This window comes from Enhydra lutris, unplaced genomic scaffold, assembly GCF_002288905.1.
Source record: "Enhydra lutris kenyoni isolate GAN:26980312 unplaced genomic scaffold, ASM228890v2 scaffoldscaffold74, whole genome shotgun sequence".
In the NCBI taxonomy this organism is placed as follows: domain Eukaryota; kingdom Metazoa; phylum Chordata; class Mammalia; order Carnivora; family Mustelidae; genus Enhydra; species Enhydra lutris.
Genome location: NW_019154158.1, coordinates 5,925,939 through 5,945,713, shown reverse-complemented (window position 1 = coordinate 5,945,713; position 19,775 = coordinate 5,925,939). Strand labels below are relative to the sequence as shown.

The following is a 19,775-nucleotide window of genomic DNA, read 5'->3' as shown; positions in this document are numbered from 1 at the left end:
CACAAGAGGGTGCCTACTCGGGTGGCTGGAAGACAGGTTGTGATTTGCTGACCTCGATTCTACATGGCCTGCCGGTGTCTCCAAGGACATCAGTCTTTGTGAGCAGAGAAGTAAAGAAGTTCAGAGAAGAAACACTTCTAGGTCAGCACAAAGTTTATTAGCCACTTCTGCTCAGAAGGGCCTCTTTTGGAAGAGGATGATTCCTCCAACATACCAGCCAGAAAACAGCCATACGTATAGGGCCTCACTTTCATTCCATCTCAAGTTATACTAGAAAAGAAAAAAATAGCAATTATCCTGGGATTCCCTGGGAATGACTAACGTGTGAGATTGTCTGGAAGCCAATGATAAACATTCAAGGTTCTAAGTTCAGGGAACGTGGTTTTTGCCCAGGTCCACACCCAAGGAATAGAAACTCTCCTTTCAGATAAGCAATATATTGTACAAAAGAACGAATGGTTATCTTAACAGAGAAATATCTAAGACCCAGGGCTTCTCTTCCTCTGTAAAAATACCAAATTCTATCTAATACTATAAAAAGTGATCCCTAAATTCCCAGCCACCCTACCATCCCTGGCCTCCAAGAGTGATTTGTCTCCTAAGCACTGAGGAAGTGGAGACTAGACAGAGTAAATTATTGTGCAAAGCTTCACAGAATATTAGATTGGCAGGATCATTTTAGGGGAAGGAATGGGTGTGGCCAGCTTGGGGGGCAGGGGAAGACACTGGTACACAAGGGACGGTTATCTCCTATTCCCTTCTGCTGAGGGGAGCTTCGCATGGTGGGCTGAAGCAGGAAGCTCTCAGTCTCGGCAGAAAACAAAGGAATTTAGGCCTTGAATCAGGAGTGAGGGGGAGAAGGAAGGAAAAGGTTATTCTAGACATGAAAGAACCAGAAGACAGAAATGGAATCTATCACACGTCTCTGTTCCCTATGGATGGCCAATGCTAGTGGGCACCACCACGTTAGCCTTACCAACTATTCAAATGTTGACATCCTCCTTTACTGGAAAGAAGCCACTCCAAGCCCCCTCAACACCGCCTAACTGTGCTGGCCTACCCTCAGAACTCCTGTACCTCCCCAAACAGCAGCTGGCCTCAAAGATCCTAGTTTAGAGCCATGGCTAACATCTCTTCTGGTTCCTTGTTGCCCCTTCCTTACCCATAGTCTGCCTTTACTTCCCATGCCCAAAGCCAGAGTTAACCAGCTTGGAACAGGTTTTCCATCCTTGGAGAGCAACACTGTGATGTGGGGGGTAGAAGGGACAAAAGATACAGGAAGAACAGAGGAAATGTTGTTCCTAGTAGTCAGAAGGGATCAAGGGCCCATCTGTGTGGAAATGGCTGGGGTGGAAGACGTAAGCCTCGTCCACGGTGTTCTGTCCAGCAAACAGAGGGTCACCATTTGTCATGATTTCTTCAATCTTCATAGTGTTTCTGAAGACTAAGGTAGTCCAAAGAAAGAAATCAGACCCTGATCTTAGGTAAAGAGTTCCCAACCCAGCAGGGAAAAATGAGGGAGGATGGCAGCAGAGGTCTGAGCAAGGCCCGAGGAGGCACTTAGGTCAGGGAAGGAGGGGGCATGTACATTTCCTAATAAAAGGAATCACAAAGGAATGAGCCTCCCTCCAAAGAGGAGCTTAGAGCTCAGCTTTTTCTATAATGGGTAAGGGAGGGCAGTTGGTAAACAGAATGTGTCCCCTCTTCCCGAGCTCTATCTCATCACTTACTTTCCATTTCGTCAGTGTTCAAGTGTCTCAAGTCATGGGGCAAATCTGCCTCTGGCACTGCCTGGGATACAGGGTCTAGAAGAGGCTCCAGCTTCAGCTCTGGTCCCATGTTTGGCTCTGGCATTCTTGGTACCACATCTAGTGTGGGCTCCGGCAGGGGCTCGAGGGCTGGCCCCAGGTCCAGGCCTGCCTCTAGCAGTGGCCCTAACTCCAGGCCTGTCTCTTGCCCTAGCAATGGCACCAGGCCCGACTCCAGCTCAGATGACTCCACCTCTGGCTCCAGCTTAAGGTCTGGCAGTTGCTGCAGCTCATCAACCTGTCTGGATACCGCAACACAGACAAAGGTGCAGAGCTGGTTGTTTAGGGGAAGTGGGGAATGGCACAGCAAGCAGAGACTATCTCTCTAGGCTAAGGAGGCAACAGAGCAGGGAGGGAGGTGGGCAGCGCCTGGGTGGCTCAGTCAGTTAAGCATCTGACTCTTGATTTCAGCTCAGGTCATGATCTCAGGATTGTGAGATCAAGCCCCAGGTCAGGCTCCATGCTCAGTGCGGCAGAATCTGCTTGAGATTCTCTCTCAGCCTCTCCCTCTACAACCCCACCCCACCCCACTGCTCACCCGCTTTCTCTCTCTCAAATAAATAAATACAATCTTTTTTTTTTTTAAAGATTGTATTTATTTATTTGACAGATGGAGATCACAAGTAGGCAGAGAAGCAGGCAGAGAGAGGGGAGGAAGCAGGGTCCCTGCTGAGCAGAGAGCCCAACACGGGGCTCGATCCCAGGATGCTGGGATCATGACCTGAGCCGAAGGCAGAGGCTTTAACCCAATGAGCCACCCAGGCGCCCCATAAATAAATACAATCTTAAAAAATAAAAATGAAGAAAAGGAGGCAACAGAGCAGAGGGCTTAAGAGCACAGGCTTTGGAATCAGGCTTGCCAGAGTTTGGGCCCTATCATTTATTGGATGGATGATCTTTAGCTTTCTAAGCCTCAGATATATCGTCAATAAAATGGGACCACCACCACCTAATAGAATATGAGAGGCACTAGGATGGTTAAATGCAGGACTTTGGAGATTCTCCTGTCGGCTTTGAAGATGCAAGCCGCCAGGAGTCCTACAGCTCCGAGAAAATTAATTCAGCCAACAATCACTTGAGCTTTGGAGAGAACCACAAGCCTCAGATGAGACCAAAGTCCTAACTGAAACTTTGGACTGCAGCCTCATGAGGCTCTGGGCAAAGAACTCAGCTAAGCCATGATCAGACTCTTGATCCATGGAAAATGTGAGATAATAAATGGGTGTTGTTGGGGTGCCTAGGTGGCTCAGTGGGTTAAGCCTCTGTCTTTGGCCCAGGTCATGATCTCAGGGTCCTGGGATGGAGCCCTGCATCAGGCTCCCTGCTCAGCAGGGAGCCTGCTTTCCCCTCTCCCTCTGCCGGCCTCTCTGCCTACTTGTGATCTCTCTGTCAAATAAATAAATGAAATCTTTAAAGAAAAATAAATAAATGGGTGCTGTTTTAAGATGAAAGAAAAAAAAAAAAAAGCAGGACTTTGGAATCTGGCAGACCTGGATCATTTATTAGCTAGGTACCAGAATATTGCCACAGTAAACCTCACGTTCTTCGGCTACAGAGGTTCATACCCATAGCTACCTCATGGGCTTAGTACGGAGATTCGATAAATCCGAAACTAAACACAGACATTTAGTCCCATATCTGCCATATGATAAATTTTCCTTAAATGTGGCTGTTATCACCTACTTGGGTGGATTCTCAAAAGGATTCAATACAATGAAAAAAAAAAAACCAACCCTGTTGTTAAAAAAGTATTTAGTACCATGCTTCAAGTAGCTGCCCAGGAACATCAGTGGTGATGGTGGGTATTAGCAGAGAAGGCCTGTAGAAACAACCTAAGGACGGCAGCAGAACACTAGAAGGGAAAGAGGATGGCAGAACCAGAAAAAAACCCTAGAGGCTCAAGAGTATGGGTTAGTAGGAGAGAAGATCAGCGAGGTGAACTGGGCAGATCTGGGTCACTCCATCAGCCAACAAGGGTTAGGGAGGATGAGTAGAGAAACACATCTCTCACCTGTTAGAGACCACGATGAGCTTATGTTTCAGGTATTTCCTCCGTTCTTCAAGATTAACTGTGGGGCACATATGCAGGAGGACAGGGACGTCAGGGGGATGGATGCACAGCCCAAGGACCCGTCATGCAAATGGTCCTGATAACCATGTCTCCCCACTAACAAGCGGCATCCTGGGCACAAAGCCTTTCACTTCTCTGGCTATCCATTTTTCCACGTCTGGAGGAAAGGTGTTGGGTTTGTAGATGCCTGAGAACCCCTGCCACCTTCCAGAGACGTGTGTCAACGCTTCTCACCTTTCTCTTGGTAGTAGCGCCCGAAAGCCTCATCCCGGGGGATTCGGGGGTAGAGGAAGCGCAGTGGGTTCTCCGGGATGTTCTCCTCGGTGAGCAGCTGGTAGTGGCAAATGATTTTGGTCAGTGGGAGAGACTGCAGCACGTCCTTGGTGAAAGGCTGCACGGAGTAGATGAGCACCCTGTCTGCAGAAGGGAAGTGGGAACAGGCAGGAATGTAAGAGGAGGTTGGGCCTGGGACGACCCCGCCCTGCCCCTCCAACCCCAAGCCTGCTGAGAGATTCCGGACAGAGCCAGGGAAGCCCAGGGCAGCCGAGGGGCAGAGCGGACTGGCTCTGGGGACCTCGAGGGCAAAGCTGCTGACCGTCATCCTGGTGTTCCACCCACGAGCAGGTAATGCCCCCTTCCGATGTTTCACTGAAGCGCAGTAAAAAGGTGCCGGACATGGTCTTCTTGAGCAGCTTGCGCTCCTGGCTCCGGCTCACGAAGCCCATGATGCATCTGAAACACAGAAAGGCTGCCGTGAGGCCCACCCGCCTCCCTGCTCCCCCGCTCTCCCTGTCTGGGGAGAGAGGGCCAGGTTCTGGGGCCTTGTTCTTGGCCAAGTCACTTCATCTTACTGACAGTATTGGTATCCGCCTTCCATGGTGGGAGGAGGTACGAGGCTTCTGCGAAGTCACAGAGATGAAAAGCATCTTGTAAGAGGCAAAGTGCTGTACAAATGAGCAGGCAATGTCGTGCAAAGCGCGTGGGCTTGCAGTCAGACAGGCCTGGGTTTGAATCCCAACTATGCCCGTTAGGTGAGTTCTTGAACATCTCTGCGACCCCGCGTCGTTGCAAGTAGTACACGAGAGAACTCATAAAGAGCGCTCAGCAGGCTCCCGGGACTCAGTGGACACTGGGCGTGTGCTGGCTGTGACTATTTTTGCACACCGGAGCGTGTGTGACCTTGCAATCTTGCACCAGTGTTTGCTCTCTCCCTTTCCACCACAGGAGGGCGCACAGGTCCGCTCTCAAGCCCAGAAAGCCAGAAAGGGAGTGGCGGGGAGAGGGAGGCTGACCGAGGCCTTACCCATCATTCCAGAGATCCTTCAGGTGGTCATGCACCAGCTCCAGAATTTTGTCTAACCATGTCCAGAATGGTAGCTTGCCAGGAGGGCTCTCCCGCTGCAGGAGGAATGGGAAAGCAGGAAGAGACGTGGAGGTGTCTGCAGTGAGCAGAACGTGTGAGGAAGGGAAGGACTAGGGTTTGTGTAGGAGCTAGATCTGGCCGCCTGGGATGCAGGGAGTTACCTTAGTGAAGTCAGCCCAGGATAACAATGCGCCCTCCGTCCTACAGTTCTGCCCTGAGGGAAGACAGGCAGTTCAGATAATGGGAGGAGGCAAGGCCAGGGTCCCTGGAACAGAAAGGATGGAGGGCTGGGGAGACGACAGCGAGGGAAAGGCTGAGGGAAAAGGAGGTCTGTACCAAACAGCTTGTTTCTCAGCATGCTCAGCTGGTCTGGGTCAAGGCCTCGGCCAACGTAGGAGGAGAATTGCCAACTGAGAGCAGGACCCAGCAAGCTCCAAGGGGCCTTGGGGGGGCTGGAGAAGAACTGCTGATTCTGCAAGGGTGGGAAGAATGGCTCAGAAGAAGCGCCCTCACACCAGGCTTCCACACCCCTCCTGGCCATCCTTCACTGTTGGCCCCACCTCCTACCTGGGGGTTTGAGCTAAGCAGATTGAACCAAAGAACCGAGGCCCAGGCAATGGAGACTTGGTTCATGTTAGAAATAATCACCACAGGGAGGGTGTCCGTCTGAAGAGAAAACAGGAGTCAGTGGGGGGATGCAATGTTTCTAGCTTTGACAGGGGCAAAGGGGGAGAATTTCCCAAGGCTTCTATTTAACCCCTTCTTAATGCCTTCAGCCAAATCTGCTTCATTTCTCCCTGCCCTCCATTTTCACTCACTTTCAGCTCCTCCTGCAGACCCTGGTAGGTGTATTTGATGGTAATGCTTATAATGTGCAGTTCCTCTGTCACACCCAGCATTCCCTAGGACAGCCGAAGACACAACCGTCAGAGGGCCCTTTGGCAAGTTCCTCCCATCCCCCCATTCTCTCTGTCCAGGCCTCACCTTATTGCAGCCCTTTCCTGAACCACCTGAACGTTGCTCCACCAGAGTCTGTGAGTTGAGAGAAGGAGAGAAAAATGCCAGAGTGGGGATGTCCAAGGTCTCTGGAACCCCTGTTTTGCCTCAAGACTTCCCAAGGCCTGGGAACGTCCTTCAGCCTGTTCCACTGGACCAGACACTTAAGCTACTAGCCCTTCTTACCAGGTAGCGGAAGTCCCAAATTAAGCCCTGACTCTGCCCTTTCTCGGGGGTCAAAGTTTTCTGGTTTGAGGTTAGAATGTTGAACTTCCGGAAGCTATTTCGGGGGAAGAAGATAAATGGAGAACAGAAGCAGAGTTACTCTAAAAACTCAGCAGGAAAAACAACAAATATTCCACCTCATGTCGGTTCTCCCTTCTCCCTTTGTCCATACCCCAACCAAATCAACCTCCTCCTTGCCTGCGCCCCCATGTGGTTGTGCAGGTCGTGCAGCGCCCAGATGTTTGCAGCATCCTTGTCAGACACCTACCTTTGTGATTGAGGAGGATTCCTGAAAAGAAATTAAAAAAAAAAAAAAAATCACTGGGAAGCAAAATCAGTGTAGAAATTAGGAATTTAGTCTTTAGGATCAGATAGACCTGGGTTCAAACCCAGATCTGTGCTCACTAGCCATGCGGCCTTGCACAGGAGACACACTCTCTCCAGGCTTGTTTCTTCATTTGAATGGTGCACTGATAATACCTAACTCATGGGGTCCCTGTGACGAACAAGGACTTGACAAGCTGCAGGTTATATAGTGCTCAACAAAAGTGAGGAGTTCATTTCTGAGGTAGGCATGGACAGGGTAAGAACACAACCCCAGGGCCTTATATGAAGAGTATGTGTCTCCTCTGCCCCAGCAGCCTATGCCCCAGCCTCCCTGTGGTCCCATGTGCCCCTACGGACCTGTCAATGGAGACTTCTGCAGTCAGTGACTCATTGCCTTCCTGGAGTCTCACCAGCAGCCTAGGAAAAAAGGAGGTGGATAGGGAAAAGCAGTCAGTCTCCATCTCCTGGAGAGATTGGATGTTTGAAGAAGATAAGGTAAGAGATTAGAAGACCTAGGTGAGGGGAGGAAAAGAAGAAGAAGAAGGAGAAGGAGAAGGGAAGAAGAAGAAGAAGAAGAAGAAGAAGAAGAAGAAGAAGAAGAAGAAGAAGAAAAAAGAAAAAGAAGGAGAAGAAGGAAAAGAGGAGGAGGAGGGGGAGGGGAAGGTGGTAGTGGTGGTGGTAGGTGGATTGAGGAGAAAAGAGAGAAGACAAGAGCAGAAAGATCTGTAAAGCCAGAAAGCAAACAGTAGTACCAGGGCTGGAAAAAGGAAGCAGGAATGAGTTCTGAAATGCCAACCTTGTTTGGACAGTGAACTTGGTCCCAGTCTTGAGGATGAGGGGTCGATGGGGAGTTTGGGGCATGCAGGGCTGGATTTCTACCACAAAGGCTCTGCAGAGAGAGATGGAGGAGAGAATAGAGCTCAGTCTCTGTAAGGATGGCTCCTCTTGCTCTTTCTGCCCTCCCAGGAGCTCCCGCCCTGGCCTCTAGACCTTCGGAGCAGGTGGTGTAGCAACTCCATGACCTGAGCCTCCCGCAGGTCCACCCCTCTGGTCAGAGGGTCATTTTGATAGCTGACCAGGCATCTCAATCCCTTCAGCTCCTTCAACAGTTGGCGCAGGTGAAACAACAGCTTGGCTCCAGCTGTGAACCTGGGTGATGGGATTCCAGAGAGGGAGAGAGAACTGATGAGTGTCCTGGTGCCCCCAGACAGGCTCCAGAAGCTCTCCTTTAACTAGACAGAGGAAGAAACTGACTGGGACAAAAAAAGAACCCAGGAAGCATATGAAAGAAGATGCGGGGCACCTGGGTGGCTCAGGGGTTAAAGCCTCTGCCTTCAGCTCAGGTCATGATCCCAGGGTCCTGGGATCGAGCCCCGCATCGGGCTCTCTGCTCAGCAGGGAGCCTGCTTCCTCCTCTCTCTCTGCCGGCTTCTCTGCCTACTTGTGATCTCTGTCTGTCAAATAAATAAATAAAATCTTTAAAAAAAAAAAAAAGAAAGAAGATGCAACATGACTGATAATCCGAGAGATTAAAATCAAAGCCACTTTCACATATGAAACTGCTGAGAGATTTATTTCTATAATGAAGCTACTTTTCATATGATGCTTGATATGTACTATTATTCTAAGTACTTAATGTATTTAATCCTTATAACAACTCGATGAGGTGGCTACTATTATTAGTTCCATTTTACAGATAATTGAACTGTAGTAGAGAATGGCTAAGTGACTTGCTCAAGGTCATAGAACTAGTATGGAATGAGTGGGTGATCCAGGCAGTCTGGCTGCATAATCCATATTTTTTAAAGTAGGCTCCACGCCCAAAGTGGGGCTCAAACTTACCACCCCAAGATCAAGAGTCACATGCCCTACCTACCAAGTCAGCCATAATACTTTAATTTCTGTACTTTACTATCTCTATAACAAAAGATAATAATAGGCAATGTGGTGACAGGAAGTCAATTATATGCTACATATGAGCAAATAGACTAGAATAGCAATTTGGAACTAACATCTAAAAGGACTCAAAACACATGCACACCATTTGCAGTATTTCTTTTCTTTTCTTTTTTTTTGTAGGTTTGTGCCCAGTGTGGAGCCCAATACAGGGCTTGAACTCACAACCCTGAGATCAAGACCTGAACTGAGATCAAGAGTTGGACACTTAACCTACTGAGTCACCTAGGTGCCCCTGCAGTCTTCCATTTCTAAGCTGTATCCTAAGGAAATAATCAGACAGCAATTATTAATCATATAGGTTCAATTGCTTTTAAGTTTATTAATTTAAGTCATCTATATGCCCAATGTAGGGCCTGAACTCACAACCCCAAGATCGAGAGTCACACCCTCCAGAAACTGAGCCAGCCAGGTGCCCCAGGCTCAAATTTTTAACTTGCAAAAAATATCCAAAAATATTAAATTGTTAAAAATCACAAGATAGTACATATATGATATGACTCCTATTTAAAATAAATATACAGGGGTACCTGGGTGGTTCAGTCAGTTAAGGACCTGCTTTCAGCTTGGGTCATGATCCTGGAGTCCTGGGATCGAGCTCCACGTTGGGCTCTATGCTCAGTGGGGAGTTGGCTTCTCACTCTCTCTCTCTGCCCCCCGGCCAAATAAATAAATAAATAAATAAATAAAATATTGAAAAACAAAACAAGGGATGCCTGGGTGACTCAGTCAATTAAGCATCTGCCTTCAGCTCAAGTCATGATTCCCGGGTCCTGGGATCAAGTCCTGTATAAGGCTTCTTGCTCAGCAGGGAGCCTGCTTCTCCCCCTGCCTGCCACTCCCCCTGCTCATGCTTGCTTGCTCTCTCTCTCTGACAAATAAATAAAATCTTTATTTTTATTTCTTTTTTTAAAAAAGATTTTATGGGGCACCTGGGTGGCTCAGTTGTTAAGTGTCTGCCTTCGGTTCCGGTCATGATCCCCAGGGTCCTGGGATCGAGCCCTGTCTCCAGCTCCCTGCTCAGCGGGAGCCCTGGTTCTCCCTTCTCCACTCTCCCTGCTTGTGTTCCCTCTCTCGATGTATTCCCTCTCATTGTATCTCTCTCTGTCAAATACATAAATAAAATCTTTAAAAAATTTTTAAATAAAAAAAAAAAATAAAAAGGGATGCCTGGGTGGCTCAGTCAGTTAAGCCACTGCCTTCGGCTCAGGTCATGATCCCAGGGTCCTGGGATCGAGTCCCGCATCGGGCTCCTTGCTCGGCAGGGAGCCTGCTTCTCTCTTTGCCTCTGCCTGCCACTCTGTCTACTTGTGCATGCGCTCTCTGACAAATAAATTTTAAAAAATTAAAAAAAATAAAAAGATAAAAAAGATTTTATTTGGGGCGTCTGGGTGGCTCAGTTGTTAAGCATCTGCCTTTAGCTCAGGTCATGATCCCAGGGGCCAGCAATGGAGCCCCACATCGGGCTCCCTGCTCAGCAGAGAGCTTGTTTCTCCCTCTCCCTCTGCTGCTTCCCCTGCTTGTGCTCTCTTTGTCTCTCTCTGTGTCAAATAAATAAAATCTTTAAAAATAATAATGAAAGGGGCACCTGGTGGCTCAGTGGGTTAAAGCCTCTGCCTTTGGCTCAGGTCATGATCCCAGGGTCCTGGGATAGAGCCCCGCATCAGGAATTTCTGCTCAGCAGGGGGCCTGCTTCCCCCTTCTCTCTCTTTCTGCCTACTTGTGATCTCTGCTTGTCAAATAACTAAATAAAATCTTTAAAAAATAATAATAATAATAAATAAAAAAGATTTTATTTGACAGAAAGAGAACACGCAGGGGGAGCAGCAGAGGGAAGAGAGAAGCAGGCTCTCCGCTGAGCAGGGAGCCCAATGCAGGGCTTGATCTCAGTACCCTGGGATCATGATCTGGACCAAAGGCAGATGCTTAAATAACTGAGCCACCCAGGTACCCCAATAAAATCTTAAAAAAACAAAACAATGAACCAAAGGATCAATATAATAACACCACCAAAAGAAAGGTGTATTTTTTAACCCAGGAATACCACTTTTGAGAATTTATATTACAGAAATAATTAGGGATATAAACAAAGATAAAGCTATGAGGATGTTTACTGCAGCACTGTTTAAAATAGCAAGAAATTGGGGTGCCCAGCTGGTTCAGTTGGAGCAGCACACAACTCTTGACCTCAGGGTTGTGAGTGTGAGCCCCACACTGGGTGTAGAGATTGTTTAAATAAATAAATAAACTTAAAAAAAAATCCTTTCTCAAAAAAAAAAAAAAAATCCTTTTTCATCTTACAAAATGGTGGGTGAAAAAGATGACAAGCCAGATCCTAAGGAAAAGAAACCTGGAGCCAAGAAGGCTGATGCTCGTAGCAGGATGAAGGAGGGTAACCTCAAGGCTGAAATGCCAAAGAAAGGGAAGCCCCATTGCAGCCCAAAACCCTGTCCTAGTCAGAGGAATTGGCACATAGTTCCCACCGGCTATGTATTCCAGAAAGGCCATGTACAACAGGAAGTATTCAGCAGCTAAATCCAGAGTTGAAAAGATAAGAAGTCTCCTGCTACTGTCACAAAACCAGTTGGTGGTGACAAGATTGGTGGTACTGGGGTGGTTAAACTTCCCCAAATGCCTAGGTATTATCCTGCTGGAGATGGGGCCTGAAAGATGTTGAGCCATGGCAAAAAAACCTTTCAGGCAGCATGTGAGAAAACTGCAAGCTAGTGTCACCATTTTTTTTCTTTTTAAGATTTTATTATTTATTTGAGAGAGAGAGAAAAAGAGAGAGAGTATGAGTTGGGTGGAAGGGAGAGGGAGAGGAAGAAGGAGAAGCAGACTCCCTGTTGAGCAGGGAATCCCATTCAGGGCTTGATCCCAGGACCCTGAGATCATGATCTGAGAGGAAGGCAGACACTTAACCGACTGAGCCACCCAGGCACCCCTCCAGGCGCCACTGTGATCATCCTCCCTGGGCTCCACAGAGGCAAGAGGGTGGTTTTCCTGAAGAATTAGAACAGTGTGCTTGCTACTTGTGACTGGACCTCTGGCCCTCAATCAAGTTCCTCTACGTAGAACACACTACAAATCTGTCATTGCCACCTCCACCAAAATTGCTATCAGCAGTGTGAAAATTCCCAAGCATCTCACTGATGCTTACTTCAAGAAGTTGCAAAAAAAAAAAAAAAAAAAAAAAAAAAGAAGTTGCATAAACCCAGACACCAGGAAGGTGAGATCTTCGACAGAAAAATGTGAGATTAGAGCAGTGCAAGGTTGACCAGAAAGCTGTGGAATTGCAAATTCTGCCAAAACTCAAAGCCGTTCCTCTGCTCCAGGGCTACCTCTGTTCTGTGTTTTCTCCCATGAATGGAGTTTACCCTTACAAACTGGGTACATTTTTTTTTTTAACTAAGAATCTAAAAACTGACCCATTTCCAGAAAAAAAAAAAAAAAGAAAGAAAGAAAGAAAGGAAAGGAAAGGAAAGGAAAGGGAAGGGAAGGAAAGAGAAGAGAGAGGGAGGGAGGGAGGGATGGAGAAAGAAAGAACGAAAGAAAGAGAGAGAGAGAGGGAGGGAGGGAGAGAAAGGGAGGGAGGAAAAAAGAAAAAAGGGAGGGAGGCAGAGGGAAGAAGGAAGAAAATGAGGGTAGGAAAGGAAGAAAAAGCTTGGGAAAAAAACCCCAAAATATTTGTTGAATATGTATAATGGAATATTACTCACTCGTAAAAAGAATAAAGTCTTGCCATTTGCAATGACCTGGATGGAGCTAGTATGCATTATGCTAAGTGAATAAGTCAGTCAGAGAAAGACAAATACCGTATAATTTCATTCATATGTGGAATTTAAGAAACGAAACAGATGAACATAGTGAGGATAAAAAGAGGCATACCATTGAACTGACTCTTAAACCATAGAGAACAAACTGAGGGTTGCTGGAGGGGAGGTGGGCTTAAGGGGGGAGCACTTGTGATGAGCAGTGGTTATTGTATGTAAGTGTTGAATACCTAAATTCTATTCCTGAAACTATGGTAACTAACCTGGAATTAAAAAAATTTTTTTGAAAAATTTTTAAAAATTAAAAAGAGCAAGATATCACTAGTAGGTCAGAGTTTACCATACCCTATACAAATGATGGCTATGTTTGCAATTGTAGTTTAAATAGTGATTCTTTATACTAAGCCCTATATATGTTTTCAATTTACCTGAACATTGTTGTGATTCATTCTTAATAGTTCACTTTTTATTTATTTATTTATTTATTAGATAGAGAGAGAACAAGCAGTAGGAGCGGCAGGCAAAGGGAGAGGGAAAAGCAGGCTCTCCACCAAGCAGGGAACCCAACCCAGGGCTCGATCCCAGGAACTTGGGATCATGATCTGAGCCAAAGGCAAACACTTAATTGACTGAGCCACCCAGACACCCCAATAGTTTACTTTTTTAAATATTATTTAATTTTTTTAAAGTAAACTCTACCCCTAATATGGGGCTTAAACTCATGACCCCAAGATTAAGAGTTGCATATTCTGCCAACTGAGCCAGCCAGGCACCGCCATTTTTAATAAGTAACAATGAATTTTCTCATTAGAAAATATTTAAAACAGTAGGTATTTTAAGTATATCGAAAGACATACTAGTTGTTTTTTCCCCATCACAAAAAAATTAATATAAAAGAGCTTACTTAAAAAAAAAATAGCAAGAATGGGGCACCTGGGTGGCTCAGTGGGTTAAAGCCTCTGCCTTCGGCTCAGGTCATGATCCCAGGGTCCTGGGATCGAGCCCCGAATTGGGCTCTCTGCTCAGCGGGGAGCCTGCTTCTCCCTCTCCCTCTGCCTGCCTCTTTGCCTACTTGTGATCTCTGTCAAATAAATAAAGAAAAATAGCAAGAAAGTAAAAAATCTAAATGTCCAAAAATAGGAGTTCATTAACTAAATTATGTTACCTCCATACTATGGGAGGATGGAACTATGATGCAACCATTAAAAATAAAATGGGTGTGGGGCACCTGGGTGGCTCAGTCAGTTAGGCATCTGACTCTTGATCTCAGCTCAGGTCTTGATCTCAGGGTCGTGAGTTCAAGCCCCACGTTGGGTTCCATGCTGGGCGTGGAGTCTACTTAAGCAAACAAACAAACAGACCCAAAAACATGGGTAAGAGGTGCCTGGCTGGCTCAGTCAGTAGGGCATGCACCACTCGATCTCAGGGTAGTAGGTTTGAGTCCCACATTGGGTGTAGAGTTTACTTAAAAGATAAATAAAATCTTAGAAAAAAAGAAACATCAGCCTGTCTTATTTAAAAAAATAAATAAATAACACAGGTAAATACTGTAATACACTGCTACGTTAAAAAGCAAAAACCACAGTTCTCAAAACAGTACAAAAATACAATTCAATTTTTGTATAATGTTACAGTAGCTACATCTGGGCAGTAAGATGATAGGTAATGGTCTTTCTTTTTTTCCGATATTATAGTCACTACAGTTTAAAAAAAAAAGTAGTGGAGCACCTGGGTAGCTCAGCTGGTTAAGCAGCTGGCTTGTGATCTTGGCTCTGATCATGATCTCACAGTCCTGGGATCGAGCCTTGTATCAGGCTCCGCACTCAGTGGGGAATCTGCTTAAGGATTCTCTCTCTCCCTCTGTCCCTCTCTCCTCCCCCGCCCTGCTTTTATTCTCTCTCTTCTAACATAGATAAATACATCTTTAAAAAAAAGTAAAAAACCTATCTCTTAGGTGATTAAAAAGGAAGGAAAAACCAGCTTATGGCTTAAACCATTCCTTTCACCAAAGCAAAGACTAGGCTCTGGGTTCTCTGTGTGGTGAGAATGAAGAGAGGTTCACTGTGGTCAGACAAGGGAGCTGGGATCATTTTGGGGAGCAGAGAGTAAGGACAGCAATATCTCCTGCCTAGATAGATCATTCATTACATGAACAAGAAAATTCATTACAATTCATGGTTTATAATTTACAAAGCACAGCGGCGTGGTTGGGACAAGGGCTGGGCGGGCCTCTCACCAGTTCTCCAGCTGTTCCAACCCTTCATCCGAAGGGGCTCCGATGCAGGCTTTCTGCTGTTGGACTTTCCATTCCTCCAACTTGGGCAGCAGTAGCTCCACGAGGGTCGTTAACTGGCCTAGCAATGCTTTGATGGCATCCAGCACTTCCTAAGAAAGACATAAAGTAAGTAGTGAGCACTTCTCACCATCACCCTCCACCACCCAACTGGGGAGGAAGAGACAAAGAAGCCAAGGCTAAGAGGCCAGGCCTCCCACATCCCTCATTTTCCCCATTCTCTGTTGCCCACTCCCTCTGTCTGCCTCCCACCTTTCTCCTTTTGTCCAGTTCATTGAGAGTCTCCTGCAGAAGCTGCTGCTGTCTCGTCTGATGGGGGTCTAAAGAGAGTGTCTTCACTGGATGACAGGAGCAGGAGTGAGACAAATGCTCAGACCTAGGGCTCCTTCCCCTCTCCATCCTGACCAGGACCTCAGGCAGATTTGGAGGCAGAGAGCAGGGGGCATTTTCAAGGGAGAAGAAGGGGACCCAAGCAAAGCAGAGGCACCTCTGGGCCCTCGGGCAGACTCCGAATGGTCATGCCGGAACCAAAAGCCCACTCGATCTGCTGAGGCAGTTTGCCATGCGTCTCCCCTAGCTCCCACCAGCTGGCCCTCAGCCATACCTCCAGCCTAACCTCCAGAGCACCAGCTGACCCTTGTAGCTCTGCCTGGCAGTGGGGCTGCACCCAGTGCGGTTGGTGTAGTAGCCAGAGAAGATTACTGCTTCCTGGGGCTCTTCACTTCTCCCCTCTTCCACCCCTGGCCTCCCAGCAGGCACTGGTGTTTCGACCACCCCTCAGTGTGCTTGCTTCCTACCTTGGGCCTGGATCTTATATCGGAAGCAGAAGACATCCTGCTGGTCTTTCAGGTGGCAGATGGATTTCTTCAGTGTCTGGAGATGAGATAAGACCCAGAGGAGGCTGCTTTTGTGAGAGGTGGCAGGCTGAGCCCTACTGACCCTAACTCTTCCCACATCTACCCACCTCCATCATAGCCTTTAATTCCAGGATCCGGGATTCAATCTCATGCTGCTGGCTCTCTACGGGTGCTTCAAGGACTGGCTCTCCTTGCTCCTGAAATAAGAGACTCTTGAGCACATTTTAATTCTGATCTTTCATCCCTAAAATCCAGCCTGCACTTATATATATCATGGAATGTGGGGGAGGATCTTGCTCTGAGACAAACTTCTGAGTCCTTTCCACAGTCACTCTCTACTCCAGGAGCTTTCAAAATCACTACAAATTGTTCTTACCAACTGAGCCCTCTGAGCCTGGATCAGAATTCTTTTTTCTTCCAGAAGGAGATTAAAGATCATCTCAGCCAACTGGGTAGGGCCCTGGGGAAGACCCTGCAGTAGAAAGATAAACAATTGGCTGAACTCAACTGTCTTCAATGATCTAGCCCTCCAGACCTGCCCCACCACTGATCCCAGTACGTCCCCCTCCTCCAGGGTCCCGAGCCCTCCCCCTCTTCACCACTGGTACCCTAAAACCTAGCCTCTTCCCAACAGGGTCATCTAGACTCTGCCTTTCTCTCTGCCAGTGATCCCCCCAAGTCCAGACCTTGTCTTCCCTTTGCCCGGATCTGCCCCCACCCTTTCACATCTCCAGGTCCTGTTCCATACCCTAAACCATACTCCTCTATACTCAGTTCCCTTTCTATTCAGCTTTTTGGCTCTTCCTGACTCCTCTAAGTACCTGAATGTCCCGAGAGAATTTTCGCAAGTTGTGCTGTAGTAATAGGAGCTCAGGGTCCTGACTGCAGCGGCCACACTCATTGTTCAGTTGGTCCAAGAAGTCGAAGAACAGCACGGTAGCCTTGGAATCATCATTGCCCAGTGCAGCCTCCTGCCTGGGGATCAGAAATGACAAGGATTAGTATCACTGCAGGGTTGCTACCGTCTTTCAAGGTCTTCTAACCCCATCCTGCTTTTGGCGTCTCCAGGATCCTGGGCGCTCAGAAGAACACTGTCTTCATCCTACCCACATCCAGCTTCTTGAGGCACTCACCAGTTCTGGTCTTCAATCCAGACAGCTAAGTACTGTCGAATGTCCACGGGCAGGAGGCTATCTGAGTACAGCTGGTGCAGCTGATCCTGAAATGGGTTGTTGAGATTCTGCAACATCTCCCACTGCGCCATTTGGGGTCTGAGTCTGAAGGATGCAGGTTCCAACCAGAAATTTTGCTAGACTACATCAGTCACAGTCTCATGACTGCTTATCACTACAATAAAGATTTTTAATTACACAGGTAAGAAAAAAATGCACACACACACATACAATTAAAGCTACATTGACCCCACTCCTAATCTTGGTCCCTTCCCCTCTTGTCTTCACACGTAACCAGTATTATCAGTTTGGTTCACCTTATTCCAGAGAGTACTATTTAAGAGCTCTAGTATGGGGGCCTCTTTGTTTTAATGATAATTTTCAAACACACACCAAGAAGAGTGAATAGGACAAGAACCATCCATGTATCCATCATTCAGCTTCACTAAACAATATTTACACCATCTTTATTTCATCTATCACCCTCAATGAGTTTATTTTAGATTTTTTTGCTTGTGTTTGTATTCACTTACATCGTAGATCATAAATATTTATTTCAGCATGACCCCTGCTGGCCCCAAAACTTTATCAAGGGCTGAAACCTCTTTAGAGATAGGTATAATTTATAATCTGCTCTCCATACAGGAAGGAGGAACTCCATTCCAGATATTTAAATACTGCCCAAGGGGTCACTTAATCCCTAAGACTGTGATACTTTTAAGACCTCTATTGACCTCTGATTCTTCTTGTAGATTATCAACTTTGTGAAAGACCCAGAGATTTCTTCCCTCCACCCCACCCCCATCAGGGTGGGGTCAGGCAAAGAAAGCAGAGGTGTTTGTTTTTTCACAGTGAAATTTCACTCAAAACTGGTTCTTGTGTCACCAAATAGGCTGGGCTAAGAATCTTTCTTCCTCTCTTTCCCCACCCCTGCCATCTGTCTGTTTAGGAAATCAAAACTTACTCTTGCTGCAGCCTGAACCTAACAGAAAAGGGTATTTACATACATCTGTGGTCTAAAAAAGGTCACATGATCTTATTACAAATGAAAGAAAAATCTCTGCGATGGGAGAGATTCTCTTCCACCAGTATGAATAATCATGAGATGCTTTTTAACGTCTTTGAAGTAGAAACACGGGGAGGAAAGGACTGGTCAGGAGTTCCTATTTTTCATTTTAAACCTTTTACTAGTGCTTAGCTTTTTAAACTATGCACCTGTACTGCTTTAAAACAAACAAACAAACAAAAAACAAAAACAAAAAAAAATGGAGAGGCCCCACTTCTCCAGGAACGAATCTCAGCTATTATTAAAAGAGCAAGGTGGCAAGTTAACCCTGAGGTTTAAATATGAAAAAACAAAACAACAAAAACCCATGGTCTTCCCAAAATAGATCGCAAACACGAGGGTTAAAAGCTGTAACACTTAAGTTTTTTTCCAGCATCTCCCACTCTCATAGGCATATATTTTGTGCTCAAACCGCTTTTGGAGAAAGAACTGCATTTTGTATGTGACCTCAGGCAAATCGTTTCACCTCTCTGTACCTTACACTTCTTTTTATTTATTTATTTATTTATTTATTTGACAGATCGCAAGTCAGGCAGAGAGGCAGGCAGAGAGAGAGGAGGAAGCAGGCTCTCCGCGGAGGAGAGAGCCCGATGCGGGCCTCGATTCCAGGACCCTGGGATCATGACCTGAGCCGAAGGCAGAGCCTTAACCCACTGAGCCACCCAGGCACCACTGTACCTTACACTTCTTAAAATAACAATGAAGGAAGTGAAATCGTATCTACCTTCAGACATCGTGTTTTTTGTTTTTTTGTTTTTTTTTGGGGGGGGGGGTGAGAATCAAAATTAAGACAGACCGGAAGGTAAAGGCATTGGCTAAGGGTATTGGAGGCTGCCAGGGAGTTTGGGAAGATGGGTGTTAGGGCTGGAGAGCTGGGCTGGATGGGGAGATTCGGTTATGCAGCAGGAGACAGTTACTTCAACCTGGAGACGAAGTTCTACCACTACCGGGCGTACGCCCGGGGCCTGCTGCGTTTCCCACGCAGGAACTCGCGCCTGCACCCGACCCCGCGCGCCCCCTCTGGGCCCGTACCTGATAAGGGTCTCAATCCAGTCTCTCCCTAGCGGCTCAGGGCGAGGCTTCCGGCCGCAAGAGCTCCAGCGCCAGGGCTCGCGCTCCGCCCTCGGCTTCGTCCCGCCCCTCGGGTCCGCCCCCTTGTAGCTGACTCTGGAGCGGAAGGGGGAACCCGGGAGCCCCCCATTCGCTGCCTGGCAACCGTGACGCTAGCTGCCATTCAGCCAAACTTTCCTAAGTTCATTGGCGCAGCCACAACTCCTCCCCCCCGCGGGGCGGGACAGGAGGTGCCGCAACCACACTTCCATCTCGAACGATTGGTGGGCTAGCTCAACTACGCCCCACCCCGTGCCCACGGAGGGAGGAGTTCAATTAATGGAATAGCCTGGAACTGAAACCGCTGATTTCCGAGAACCCTAGCTACTGGAAGGAAACCGAGAGTTGCACGGGATCCTGCAGGCTCTGAGAGCGCCATGAGAGGTGGGACCGGAATTTCGACACTTTGGGATAGGAAGGGACGAGCTGTAGTCATATTTATTGATAGTACCTTGCTAAGAACTTGAGGTTCATTGTTTCGTTTTTAATTACCACAAACCCATACAGGTGAAAATGATAATCACAGACATTTTTGAAAATTGAGCTTGGAGAAATGTTGTTACTGGTCAGTGATTACTGAGGTTCTTATAAGGGGAGCCTGGATTCAAATCTAAATCCTCGGACTCCAACCCCAAACTTAAAAATTCCTGCATTTTATAGCATTGCCTTCCTCCTTGATAACAAGCCAGAGATTTGGATTTTGAACATATAAACAATACAGCTTGTCAAAATATTAGATTTATTTATTCTGTGATCAC

At 47.0% G+C, this 19,775-nt stretch overlaps 1 protein-coding gene and 1 pseudogene across 2 annotated transcripts; one reads left to right on the top strand and one right to left on the bottom strand.

Annotated features, from left to right (window-relative positions):
* Positions 1–138: 138 nt before the first annotated feature.
* On the bottom strand, positions 139–19,078 carry LOC111160141 (signal transducer and activator of transcription 2). 2 transcript variants are annotated; one of them, XM_022523000.1, is made up of 24 exons: positions 18,940–19,078; positions 16,803–17,016; positions 16,491–16,644; positions 16,046–16,141; positions 15,777–15,866; positions 15,610–15,685; positions 15,065–15,150; positions 14,756–14,904; positions 7,781–7,939; positions 7,587–7,679; positions 7,148–7,207; positions 6,732–6,752; positions 6,425–6,518; positions 6,227–6,274; positions 6,061–6,144; positions 5,810–5,908; positions 5,579–5,714; positions 5,404–5,456; positions 5,183–5,277; positions 4,475–4,611; positions 4,114–4,296; positions 3,820–3,877; positions 1,731–2,050; positions 139–1,444 (listed from the first exon to the last, which is right to left on the bottom strand). In XM_022523000.1, the coding sequence occupies exons 2-24, from the start codon at positions 16,931–16,933 to the stop codon at positions 1,302–1,304; spliced, it is 2,565 nt and encodes an 854-aa protein (XP_022378708.1). In that variant the 5' UTR covers positions 16,934–17,016; positions 18,940–19,078; the 3' UTR covers positions 139–1,301. The 2 variants fall into 2 exon arrangements, with proteins under 2 accessions (XP_022378708.1, XP_022378709.1); XM_022523001.1 differs by having other exon boundaries at positions 15,065–15,132.
* LOC111160117 lies at positions 11,051–12,715 on the top strand (annotated as a pseudogene).
* Positions 19,079–19,775: the final 697 nt, after the last annotated feature.